This window comes from Sus scrofa, chromosome 1, assembly GCF_000003025.6.
Source record: "Sus scrofa isolate TJ Tabasco breed Duroc chromosome 1, Sscrofa11.1, whole genome shotgun sequence".
NCBI classification, from domain to species: domain Eukaryota; kingdom Metazoa; phylum Chordata; class Mammalia; order Artiodactyla; family Suidae; genus Sus; species Sus scrofa.
In genome coordinates, this window is record NC_010443.5 from 190,327,419 (window position 1) to 190,340,918 (window position 13,500).

The following is a 13,500-nucleotide window of genomic DNA, read 5'->3' on the forward strand; positions in this document are numbered from 1 at the left end:
TCAAGCTTAAGTCTAAGTGGCAAATCTGTAATGTAAAGTAGATGCAAGTAATAGTTATCTTCAATGAGAGGCAACATTAAACATATTTTTTTGGAAAGAGAAGAAAGAGCTACCCCCTCACACACAGAAAACATACACCTATACACACCCATCTCAGGAGGCAGAAACACACTTGCATGTCTGCAGCATGAAAGGAGATCTATGTTTTTGTTGCAAACTAGTTACCTTCCTTAAGGCAGAAACACTTGATTCAGATTAATTTGAGTCCTGATCAATTGCTTCATATTTTGTGGGGGTTTTTGTGTGATTACTTTGGATCTTACACGTTTTAGCAGTCAGAATTCAGGCTTAGTTTGTATTTTTGGCCTTTTAAAACAAGAATAGAGTCTTGTCTATGATCCTTTTGATGTATTCTTGGATTCAATTTGCCAGCATTTTGTTGAGGATTTTTTGTGTCTGTATTTATCAGTGATATTGGCCTGTGCATTTCTTTTTTGTTTGTCTGTGGTATCTTTGTCTGGTTTTGGTATCAGAGTAATGGTGGCCTCATAGAATGAGTTCAGAAGTGTTCCTTCTTCTGCAATTTTTTGGAATAGTTTCAGAAGGGTAAGTGTTAACCCTCCTCTAAATGTTTGGTAGAATTCACCCTTGAAGCCATCTGGTCCTAAACTTTTGTTTGTAGGGAGTTTTTAATTACTGATTCTGTTTTCGGTACTCATAATTAGTCTGTTTATATTTTCTATTTCTTCCTGGCTCAGTCTTCGGAGATTGTACCTTTCTAGGAATTTTTCCATTTATTCTAGGTTGTCATTTTATTGGTGTATAGTTGTTTGTAGCAGTCCTTTATGATTCTTTGTATTTCTGCTGTGTTGGTTGTAACTTCTTTTTCATTTCTGATTTTATCAATTCCCCCCCCATGAGTTTGGCTAAAGATCTATCAATTTTGTTTATCTTTTTGAAGAACCAGTTTTTAGTTGCATTGGTCTTTTTTGTTTTTGTTCTTATAAACTTCCCTTTTAGAACTATGTTTGCCATGTCCCATAGATTTTGGATCATTGTGTTTTCATTTTCATTTGTCTCTAGGTATTTTTTTATTTACCCTGATTTCTTCAGTGATCTATTCAAAAAATCCATATGTTGATTTACAATGTCCTAATTTTTGTTGTACAGCAGTCACCTAGTCATATACATATATGTATATACATTATTTTTCTGATATTATCTTCTGTCAGTTCTATCTCAAGAGATTGGATATAGATCTCTGTGCTATACAGTAAGACTGCATTGCTTGTCCATTCTAAATGTCATAGTTTGCATCTACTAACACCAAACTCCCTGTCCATCCCACTCCCCACCTGGCTCTGGCAACCACAAGTCTCTTCTTTATTTGTCAGTCTGATCTTTTCTATTGTTTTTTTAAGTCTCTGTTTTATTTTTCTACTCTGATCTTTATGACTTCTTTCCTTCTACAAACTTTGGATTTTCTTTGTTCTTTCTCTGAGTGGAAGGTTAGGCTGTTTATTTGGGATTTTTCCTGTTTCCTGAGATAATCTTGTATCACTACAAACTTCCCTCTTAGAACTACTTTTGCCATGTCCCATAGATTTTAGATCATTGTGTTTTCATTTTCATTTGTCTCTAGGTATTTTTTGATTTACTCTTTGATTTCTTCAGTGATCTGTTGGCTGTTTGGTACCACTTGTTTAAGCCGCCACTTAAATCACTTGTTTAAGCCTCCACTTGTTTATGTTTTTTACATTTTTTTCCTGAGGTTGATTTCTAATCTCATAGCATTGTTGTAGGAAAAGATGTTTGATATTTCAGTTTTCTTAAATTTACCAAAAAAGAACGGATATATGGATATGTATAGCTGAATCATGTTGCTGTACATCACAAACTAACATAAATCAACTATAATTCAATGAATTTTAAAAAAGAAATGACATTAAAATTTGTACTCAATTTAAAAATGAAATATTTTTTTAAAAAAAGAATAGAAACTTGTCTAAACCAAATGTCCTAAAATGACTCTTGATTTGTATGAAGCTCAAAACTATAGTCTTTAGGAAAAGATTTCTGTTCCATTTTTTTGATGAAAAAAATCAGCAGCTCTGGCAATTTTGAGCCAATTTTCCTTCTCTGAAGCAGTCTGCATGCTCCAGTTAGCTATAGACGGACCTCTCCCTGGGTTTGCCTGACCAGAAAGGTGACTGACTCTTGGTGTTTATTTCATGTCACACCATTCTGCTTCCCTCTTTATATGACCTGTCTGCCCCTGAAGACATTTGTGGTGACAACCTGTGATCTCAACTAACGTTCTTAATGGAAACTTACTTGAACATTTCACCAATTTTTTTTTTCACCAAAGAAACTTGAATACCCACCTAACTGGCCCCATTTCACATACACATGCAGGCACGCACACACACACACACACACACACACACACACACAACACACACTCTCTCTCTCTCTCTCTCTCTCTCTCTCTTTTAAAATAATGGCATATGTGTCACATATGATTAGGCATATGGACTCTGGTGTTCGGTCTCATCACCAACTAGTTGTGTGAACCTAGACAAGTTATATATCTTATCAGTGTCTCCTCATTTGCAAAACAAGAACAATAATTTTATATAATAAATTTTATATGCATTCAGAGTACTAGGCACTATTTTAAGTATTTTACATTATCAACTCTTTTACCTTCATGATAACCCTATGAAGTAGGTACTGTTACCATTATACCTTTTTATGGATTAAGAAACAGTGGCTCATAGAAGTTAACGACTTGCTCCAAATCACAACAAGGCCATTCAGCTTCAGGATCTGTACCCTAGGCCATCCTGTTTTGCGTGCTACCTCACATGGCTTTGTGAGGATTGAATGAAATGGTACATGTCACTGCCTGGCTCAGTTCCTGGCAGATCCTACAGGCTCAGTAAATTGTTATGAGAATTGTATCATCATCCCCCAAAGACTGCATTAGGGGGAGACAGAGATGGAAGCTGTGAGCATGATGATTATATTGTGGCCACACTTCTGCTCCCCAGTGGACTCCAGGGTGATATGGACACAGGAAGGAGGGATGATGCCTCAGGACAGGCAGCTGCAGTGCTCTCATCTGTTTACATCCGTATGTACATCTGCATTCTTTACTTCACCTTCTGTACATCTTTGCATGTATGTGAGAGAAGATGCTAAATAAGGCAGTGAAGGGACACTTGAGGCTCAGGCTCAGTCACACACACAGATGAGAGTTTATTTTCATTAAGGACTTGGAAGATTACCATAGAAGTGGGTAGAATGAGAATGGCCAGTACTCATTTGTTTATATGATCTGGAGTGTTCTAATTCATCAGTTTCCTCCTTGACTTGTGGTAACAAACAAGGGCTCAAAAAGGACATTACCTTTGCTGCTTCTCTGAAATTGTGTTTTTTTCTAAAGGAACAAGAGTATGAAAGTTGTTTTCCTGAAGTACTGTAATTATAGGAGCATTGTTGCTGAAATATTTGACTGATGGTTACTTTTTCTCTATTGTCTTGAACAGGGGAGTATTTGGGAAACAGGGTTATCAATGCCAAGGTAAGAACATATTTTTTTATAAAACTATGTTAAATCTTGCTCCTGTGTTAAAAAGTGATTATACTGGAGTTCCCGTCGTGGCGCAGTGGTTAACGAATCTGACTAGGAACCATGAGATTGCGGGTTCGGTCCCTGCCCTTGCTCAGTGGGTGAAGGATCCGGCATTGCCGTGAGCTGTGGTGCAGGTTGCAGACGCGGCTCAGATCCCGCGTTGCTGTGGCTCTGGCGTAGGCCTGTTGCTACAGCTCTGATTCGACCCCTAGCCTGTGAATCTCCATATGCTGCAGGAGTGGCCCAAGAAATAGCAAAAAGACAAAAAAAAAAAAAAATGATTATACTAAGAGGAAACAGGATATATTCCATTAGTATCTTGATAAATAACTCTGAGAGTCAAATGAGACCCCCATAGTATTACAGCACTTTAATTTTGGTTATATTTTGGCTATGTCTTTTTTTTTTTTTAAATGGTCATACTTGTGGCATATGGAACTTCCTAGGCTAGGAGTCAAATTGGAGCTGCAGCTGAGGTCTACATCACAGCCACAGCAACACCGGATCTGAGCCTCACCTGTGATTTTATAGCAACACTGGATCTTTAACCCACTGAGTGAGGCCTGGGATCAAACCCTCATCCTCACAGAGACAACATTGGGTCCTTAGTCCACTGAGCCACAATGGGAACTCCTGGATATGTTTTTTTGTAGACAAAGTAGAGGGGATGTTTTTATTTCTGAATCCAGTATACCTAAGTTTACTTGTTTAAAGTTTTGTCTCTGCAGTAACATGAATGTACTAAAAGGTAATGCTGTTTTGTGAGCAGTACCCTTGAGTCTTGCAGATATGCTTTTGGTTTTTGTACAGTCCCTTTGTCAATAGGGATGAGAAGTAGCACAATGCTGTTTTTTCTTCACCTGCATTGGAAATAGAAGCTATTATCCAAGTCGCTTTTTTGATTTTCTGATTTTTTTTAATGTGAGATTGTTCAAAATTAAGCTGTTAAGGATCTTGTAAGTGATTATCCATTCAGCTTATTTTTGATTTTCACAATTCTAAGATAAACTCAATTTATTAGTGTTCTGGCAGATTCAGAATGAAATAAAAATTGGAAGAATAAAAGAAAACTCATTTAGTCAGGCTGGGTTGGGTCTCCCTGGTTGAGTTTTAGCATCATCTCATGGTTGATATATATGGTACCTGTCTTCTTGATTTATACTCTACAGATGATAGGTAAAATTGTACTACCTATCCTAGAGTGTAAACTTATGTGTAAATAAAGAGGCCCTGCCTTCTTTTCTGGAGAAGGTGAAGTGAAACATTATTTCCCTTAGAACAATAGAATAAAACAGCTGTTGGATGTAATTTTGACTTTAATAGGTATGAACAATTCTATTGAGTTCTCAAATTTAGGAAAAAAACTGAATGTATAATTGATATGACAATAGTAATTGACCTTATGCTATTAATTTCAGTCCCAAATGAAAATATAGTTCACAGGTCAGAATCAATGTCACTTTTTGGCTTGGACCTCTCCAGCACAGGCATAAGTCCTGTCCATCTTATACATATAAAGATAACTTAAGAACCTCTTGATAGACAAGGTTACATTTTTGAGTGAAAAAAATGCGTGACTTGTGATATATCTGTTGTTTTAATTTATTTCTTCTTTGGCCTCTGGTGCTAGATATTTGAAGAGCTGATTTTCATTGGGTCAACTGTTTTTAAAAGAGCAGGAAAGAACATTGGTCAGAAAACATGAGGACACTAATTTCACATCTTTCTAAGGAATATAAAACCAAATGCCTAATTGGAGAGCTATAGCAATCATGCTAACACTAATCAAAAGAAAAGAGATAAAGCAGATTTCAGAACAAGGAAAATTATAAGGAATAAGGAAGGGCATTATGTAATGATAAAAGGGGTCAGTTCTCCCAGAACACATAACAATCTTTAACATATATGTGCCTAATAACAAGGCATCAAAATACTTAAGGCAAAAACTGATAGAACTGCAAGGAGATACAAACAAAACTAGTATTATAGTTGGAGACTTCAGTAGCTCAGCAATTGATAAATCCAGCAGGCAGAAAATCAGTAAGAATATAGTTGACCTAAACAACACCGTTACAACTTGATCAAATTGACATTTATAAAATATTCCATGTAATAGTGGCAGAATGCATGTTCTTTTCAAGATTGGTAGAACATTTACCAACATAGACCATATTCTGGACTGTAAAACAAACCTTAACCAATTCAAAAGAATAGAAATGATAGAAAGTATCTTCTCAGACCACAATGGAATTAATCTAGAAATCAATAATAGAAAGAAGCTAGAACCTCCAAATATCGGGAGATTAAACAACACATTCTAAATAGCACTTTTTTTTCCAAGAGAAAATTAATATTTTGAATCAAATGAAAATATGATTTATCAAAATGTTGGGAATGCAATGAAAGCAGTGCTTGGAGGAAAATTTATGGTATTAAATGCACATATTAGAACAGAAGAGAGATCTATAATCAGTAATCTAAATTTTCATTTAGAAAGAGAAACTTAAGCTTGAAGCGAGCAGCAGAAAAGAAGTAATAAAAGTAAGAAAGCAATGAAATTGAAATTAGGAAAACAATAAAGAGAATCCACTAAACCAAAAGATAGTTCTCTGAAAAGATCAATAAAACTGATAAACCTGTAGCCAAGCTAACTGTAGTGGTCATGGGGTGGGGTGGGGGGCTCAGAATATAAGATCCTTTTCTCTGTGAAGGATTCCCTGATATAAAAAGACCAGTTTTCTAGGAATTTTTAAATTTGTTTCTCCTGAGAGTTCAATCTGATGGAAAGCTAGATTGTTTTAATGATAGTGCTATTTGCTGATATATCATCTGTCTTTATGTACTTAATCCTAAAAACTTCCATGTGTCTTGAAAGATCTTAACAATGATGTGTATTTTTATATTGCTTCATTGCACATGTTCAGCCTTTAATGGAAACTGGACTCTGTCTGTACTCTATCAGTTATGTAAATGAAAATGAAAACAATATTATTTATAAAGTTCTAATTCAAACAATTGATTAAGTCATTCTGCAAATACTTAATGAATGTCTACTTTGTTCAAGTCATCACACTGGCTGGGAATCCTGAGGACATGGGAGGCTGTATGTGAGAGAGGCAGGCTAAAGGTTGTAGAGGTCAGAGGAGAGAGAGTTTCAGTCTGGAAGGGGAGCCATGGGGCATGCATTTTCATAAAAGAAGAGACATTTTTCCAAAGTCATGCCTTGTTATACATTTAAGATTTAGTTAAGTGATAAGAAAGAAAGATCTTCTAGGGACTGAAAAAGATATGGACGGATGGTGGGGAGAGTGAAGACTTGCTCCAGAAACAGCAACTTTAGTTTGTAATGGAACAGAAAGCTCTCAAAGAAAAAGGTGATAGGTGAGTCTGGGGTAGGCTTGGGAGAGCCTGAAACCCACCTGGAAAATTCCAATTCTATTTTGACTGATAGTGAGACACCATTGAATGCTTAAATCATGGGGCCTAGGTGACCGAGATGATTTCTCTGCAGGTGGGCTCAGAAAGGCTTAAAGCCAGGAAGGATGACACTAGTTCTAGACTTGAGTAGGAATAGTTTGAGCATGAGCAAAAGCCTGAGTTAGGATGATGGTAACTGACTGGGTCATCATGTGGGCCCAGCATCTCAATCAAGCCACATTGGCATGTCACAGCCCTTGTCGATGCTGCTGAAACTGGCTACACTGTCAGCCTCTGATAAATGTATAATCACTGGATTTAATTTCCTAGTGTGCACCTGTGTTGTCCATAAGCGCTGCCATCATCTAATTGTTACAGCCTGCACTTGCCAAAACAATATTAACAAAGTGGATTCAAAGGTAAGATAGCAGCAGTTTGCTGATTAAGTGCCTGCATGAGCTCCTGTGTGCACATCCCCTGCATCTCTCTCTGGCTCTGTCTCTTTTTCTCTATCCCTCATTCCGTCTTTCTTCTTCTCTCTCCCTCTCCTCCCCACTTCCCTCCAACACTCCTTGAAGGCAATGGTGATATCAGAATGGAAATTTCTCCCTTTTTGTACTATAGCATTTATATTTCTAGACTTACATAGCTTAGCCTGTACTTGCGACGACTCTATTAGTGATCAGCTGGGTAAAAGCTCTAGGGATTAGCTCTGCTTATATGGAGAGAGATTTATAATCATGAAAAGATCCCTGAGTTTAGTAGCAGATGACTGGGATTTGAATGCAGAACCCAGCCTCTTCTAGGTAGCTTCTCTCCTAGCTTCAATCTTAAAACGGGATCATACTACAAGGTAGAACTGATGTGTGGTATGTATGTTGTTAACTGTACATTGCACTTCCTAAATAAAGTGATGGTTGGCTTCCTCCAGCCTCTGAAGGAATTTCAGGGATGATGTGTATCTATACATAAATGCTTGAACCTCCCTCTTGCCACTTGTATCGCATCCAGCTGGGATGGGTATACTAAATTCTGGAGGCAGAAAACAGGATGAGTATCACTGACAAGTAGCAGTGGATTTACAGATGCATTGAAGAATCTGACTCTGGAACTCAATGGTTCTTTACAGTATACACACAGGATGGTTACAGAGTACACGGAGAGACATGAGAAAGAGGCTGCCAGAAAAGTTTCACGAGGAGTAATACTGCCTCACTTTGTGTTATGTGTAGTCCATTGTTATTATTTCAAACTGTTATTCTTGTCTCCAACTATGGTGTAGACTATAGAGCATATGCCTCTTCTAATTATTTGCTGGAAACAGTATGTGAGATTGCACTTCATCTGAAAGTGGTTGTATGTGAGATAAAAGCAGAATCTTTGCACTCAGATATGAAAATACAAAGACAGACAGTGTCTGGAAGGGCTGACTAAGATCACCATTGAATGTCACTTTGGAATGAATTTCTACTGTGATTCCCTGTCCTCTGGGTGCCCTCTCCCCAACCCCTGTCCTCATAACACAATTTCTGTAAGAACTTGTGATGATAGCAAGTGTATGTTGTCTATAACAGACTCAAATTAAAGGGTTCTAAGATGGGCATGTGGGCATTGGCAGGGAGAGAAATACAGCTGGAATGTAAAAGATGAAATGAAAATGTACATTTCTATTAATCTCCTAAAATGATGAACAACCTATTATATAGCACAGGTGTCTGTCCAGTCTTTCTCATTAGAAAATATGCTTAGTCTGCTTAGTAAGGCCTGAGTAATTCATCGTGGCTGAGCAGTAAAATAATATACCCAGCTCAAGTGTCATAGTACCACTTTACCTCTGGTGAACTGCTGTTACAGTTTCCACAAAAGGTGTTGGTATGGAATTTCAGCTCTTGCCCTCCTGTTTCTTTCTTACAGATTGCTGAGCAGAGGTTTGGAATCAACATCCCACACAAGTTCAGTGTCCACAACTACAAAGTGCCAACATTCTGTGATCACTGCGGCTCCCTGCTCTGGGGGATAATGCGACAAGGACTTCAGTGTAAAAGTGAGATGCTGGGGTGCCTGGTACCAACTTCTTCATGAGAGCACCATGGTGCTACGAGCTCTCAGGATTCTTTAGTTCAGAATCTGACTTAGGACCATTGGTTTTAGATACTTTGTACATTAATGTCTTAGTGGTTCTATATTTATGTGTTCCTTGTCAGGCACATAAAGAGAGCTACATGTGATCCACATATTCCCTAACTACGGAATATTAGTTGCTAAATTAAATATTCCATTTAGTTAGCTAGCCAGCTGGCCATCATCTATTTAGTGCTGAGTACAGGCTGCGTATTTACAAAGGTACTTGAAAGAGGTAAAAATGAGTTCTGGTCAGAAATGAAAAGTGGTAGGAGGTGAGGTGGCCAGTGGAGTAGGTGGGGTTATGAGTAAGAACTGGCAGGAGAGTTGGTCACCAGAGATAAGCAGGAATTTAGTTATAAAAGCATAACTAGAGCTGCCCTGCATCTTCTCAAAGAGCTTGATAGATATCAGAGGCACAGGTGGAATGAAGGACACAAGCTTTGGCCATGGGCTTGCACTTCAGCAGCTGTGCCCAGTGGAGCCTGAGTTTGGAACTTGTGCCTCAGCAAAGGGGCAGGGGATGAGAGCTTATCCTTGCCCTGTTAGGAGTTGAGGGGCTGTTGGCCTTGAGTCATCTCCCACTGAGTGTTGCTGTGACAATTTGGCTGTCATAGGGTGCACTGTCCCCTGCTGAAATATATGAGAATTTCAGCCTGAAGCCTTAGACACACTCTGAGTCACCAGGGAAGGCAGACTTTGTGTCAGTAAAAATGGCCTGGACTCACCAAGTCTGCTTCTCTTAACAAAAAGATCACTTGTCTTAAAGATCACTTGTCTTTAAGAAAGGCAAATTCTCTCATTTCCCTAGAGCACCATTTAATTATTCTTTTCTCAGAGATACATGGAATCATTCTTTTTCAACTAAAACAGCAGCCGACTCACATATAGCTTTGTTTCAGGCACTGCTTGACCATTAGCTGGATGCTGTCACCCGGGTGTGCTTTTGTATGGTTGTTGCTGACCTGCAGAGCCAAGGCTGGGGTTCATCTACATCATTCTTGTCCCTGGTGGTACTGAGGGTGGCAGGCCTGCAGGGTTCTGGCTCCTGTATTGCCTTTCTTGTCATGTGGTGCTTCAGAAAGGTGACTGCAGGCTTGTGTGTCTCTGCATCAGCCTTCCTGAGAGAGGTGGCTTTCCTAGGAAGCTATGAAGCTTAAGCCTCAGAGCTTCATTAGCTCCAAGAACCTTCCAGGCTCTCTACTTGACTGAATATTCTTTTTCTTAGAAAGGGCAACCCTAAATTGCATAAATTCAGGCCCCACAAAACCTGGATCTGTGCATGCTTCCGAAGATGGGCTGACACACCCCAAACACATATTTTGCTGCATCTTCTACCCCCCATCAGCAGGGCCCAGGGCAAGAACCCATACCAAAACTTTGCGCTGATTAAACCTCGGTTGTTTCATCATCCCAACTTAGCATCCTGTACACCAGGAGCCTAGTTTGCTTCACTCTCCTCTTCCAACTGCCACTTACTTTGACCTTTAAAAAAGTTACTTTTTTTTTTCACCCATGAAGCCACAGGCTGCAAGCCCCGAGAAACACAGCCCCACACAGGATACCGCGTTCTGTGCTATGAGGGTTACCCAAAGGTAGCGCTCAGAAAGCTTTACTTAGAGATTTTTCTCTCAGAAGCACCATCTTGTCTCAATAGCCATCTACATGTGACTTTAGATTGCCACCTTCTACTGAGAAACACAAGGAACCATATAAAGGCACTTGGCACAATTCCTTTTTATTCAGGTGGCAGAGCTGTTGCTGTGATGAACATTTTGAATTGTGCTGTGAAATCAGTGATGACTGTTAAAATATGATGTAGGTCAATGTCTTTCATCAGGTCACGACGGGGGAGAAAAGAAGGTATTTGAAATTTATGATTCTTCAGTGTACAAGGCTTTCTGCTTCTGCACAAAACAGAAATAGAGAAAATGTCAGGGATCATTGTGTCAGTTTAGTTTGATGAGAAAATGGCATTGTTCAGCCTGTGCAGTTCCTCGCTCACAGTCTTTCAGGTTCTCACAGTTCTTTTTCACAGCCCCCGTGGACACGGCTCCTTTCTCAATGTGGATCCCTTCTCCTCTTCCCTCCAGTATGTAAAATGAATGTACACATTCGATGTCAGGCAAACGTGGCCCCGAACTGCGGGGTAAACGCGGTGGAGCTAGCCAAGACTCTGGCGGGAATGGGCCTCCAACCCGGAAATATTTCTCCAACCTCGGTGAGATTTTGCTGTTTTTTTTCCCCCTGTGTTGTAATTTAGATGTTGTTCAGATGTGCTGAGCCCTGGTATCATGTGTGGCATAATCTCAGCAAATACAGTAAACAGACTGATTGCATTTTGAAAAAGCATTTTGTTCCACAAATAAGATTCTCTGCACAATTATATGACAAAGAATAATGAGCCTGCAGATACAGCAAGAAGCAGAAAAAGAACCTTTTTTTTTTTTTTTTTTTAAATCAGTTTCCTGTCATTGTGGTTGGGTGAAAAGCCTGGAATCCAGGGGCCTGAGTTCATGGTCTTGGCAGGGGCCCCAGCAGTGCAGTTGACCAGTAAATACAGGGCTCTGCTTCCTCCTCTCTGAAGGAATTGAACTGGAAGACCTGGGCTTCTCCACAGCCCTGGAATCCAGTAGTTGTGCAGTTTTTGTTTATAGATCAAGAATTAATCTCAAGTTCAGCAGCAGCCAGAGGCGGGGGTGGGAGTGGGGTTCTTCCTCTCTGCTCTTGGGAGTGGGTGGAGCGTATCTACCGCTGTGGATGTATTTTGTCCTGTCACCTCCCTGGGTGATCTCCACCTGCTGTTGTCCTTTAGCACCTCAGCCACAGCCCAGGCCTCTGTCCTATTGCTGCCTTTCTGGCCAGGGCATTGCAGAGAACTAAGAAGGAGCCATGATTACTGTTGTGGTTTCTCAAATGTGTAGCTTGAGGTCTGGTTTGGGAAAATTCTAGATTTAATGGTCACATATCTCTGGGAAGTGGATATCTCTTAGGAAGGGAAGTGCTATCACTGTCAGGTTCTTGGTTATCCAGACAATGTCATCACTAACCACTCCATTTCCTTTTTACTGAAAGGCCCCTTACCTGGTAGGTCAGGGGCTTAGACTGACATTGCATATCTTGATTTCAAAGGCACTGGTACAGTCCTTCAAGTCTGTGTGTCTTTCTTATGCACAGGCAGGCAGGATGCTATACCGTGTGCGGGATTTCTAATGCATGGGACAGCTGTGCCTGAAATCACAAGATAAGGATTTCAGCCTGCCCCAGGCTTTTGAAACACCCTGGGGATAAGCTGGGCAATGTGGCACCACCTCTAGGAATAGGCAGGGCCACCTGTCACTTGAAACAAGTATCTTTATACTGTTCTGAAACTTAATAGTGAGAAAACCTACATTACCTGTTATTTGACAGTTCAACATTAAAAAGAGACATCTTTAGTCTATCAAAAGAGAAAAAAAAAAAAGATTGAGAAACACTGGCTTAGAGTCTTCTGGCCAGGGCCAGCCCAACCAGGGGAAGTATTTAAATGGAGGAAGTGAAATTCAAGCTGGTAAAAAATTTTCTTTTTGAAAACTTTATTGTTAGAGATCTTGAGGAGAACCATTAAAGCAATTGGATTTTTTTTTTTTTAAAGGGCCGCACCTGGCAACATATGAAGGTTCTCAGGCTAGGGGTCGAATTGGAGCTACAGCTGCTGGCCTATGCTACAGTCACAGCAACGCCAGATCTGAGCTGCATCTTTGACCTACACCACTGCTCACAGCAATGTGGATCCTTAACCTACTGAGCAAGGCCAGGGATGGAACCTCTGTCCTCATGGATGCTAGTCAGATTCGTTTCCACTGAGCCACAACAGTGGATTTTAAAACTGATCCGTCTGTTATCTTCAGTCACTGTTTCACTGGGTGGAGTAAGTCAAATCCTTGTAGTTTCAGGCTGTCGTCTAACTGTGCAAACATTACTTAGAAATTGTCCTGATGACTTTTTTTTTTTTTTTTTTTTTTTTTTTTTTTTTTTTTTTTTTTTTTTGTTGTTGTTTTTTTTTTTGCGGCATATGAGTTCCGCTAGGTCGAATGACTGTAACCCTAAACACACCGAATGAGGTTGCAATCTACACAGCTCACCACGGATCGTTAACCCTGCAAGGCAGGACCGAACCGTACTCATGTTCTATCGATTCGTTAACCACTGCCACACGGAACTTTTTTTTTTTTAATATTTCATATACTCCAAGATGTTAGATTTTTGGTCTCTTGGTTGGTGGCCGTTTGTCTTATAAATATCCCAGGGAGGACATCTGCACATCACCTTGCCTTTATGTAGCA

At 39.7% G+C, this 13,500-nt stretch overlaps 1 protein-coding gene across 1 annotated transcript in view; it reads left to right on the plus strand.

Annotated features, from left to right (window-relative positions):
- The window catches only part of PRKCH (protein kinase C eta), a 234,393-nt gene that overhangs the window by 122,378 nt on the left and 98,515 nt on the right, over positions 1-13,500 (plus strand). The window contains exons 4-7 of the mRNA XM_021062478.1: positions 3,552-3,586; positions 7,385-7,473; positions 8,969-9,098; positions 11,269-11,396. Coding sequence (XP_020918137.1) covers positions 3,552-3,586; positions 7,385-7,473; positions 8,969-9,098; positions 11,269-11,396 — 382 coding nt within the window. The remainder of the gene's footprint in view (positions 1-3,551; positions 3,587-7,384; positions 7,474-8,968; positions 9,099-11,268; positions 11,397-13,500) is intronic.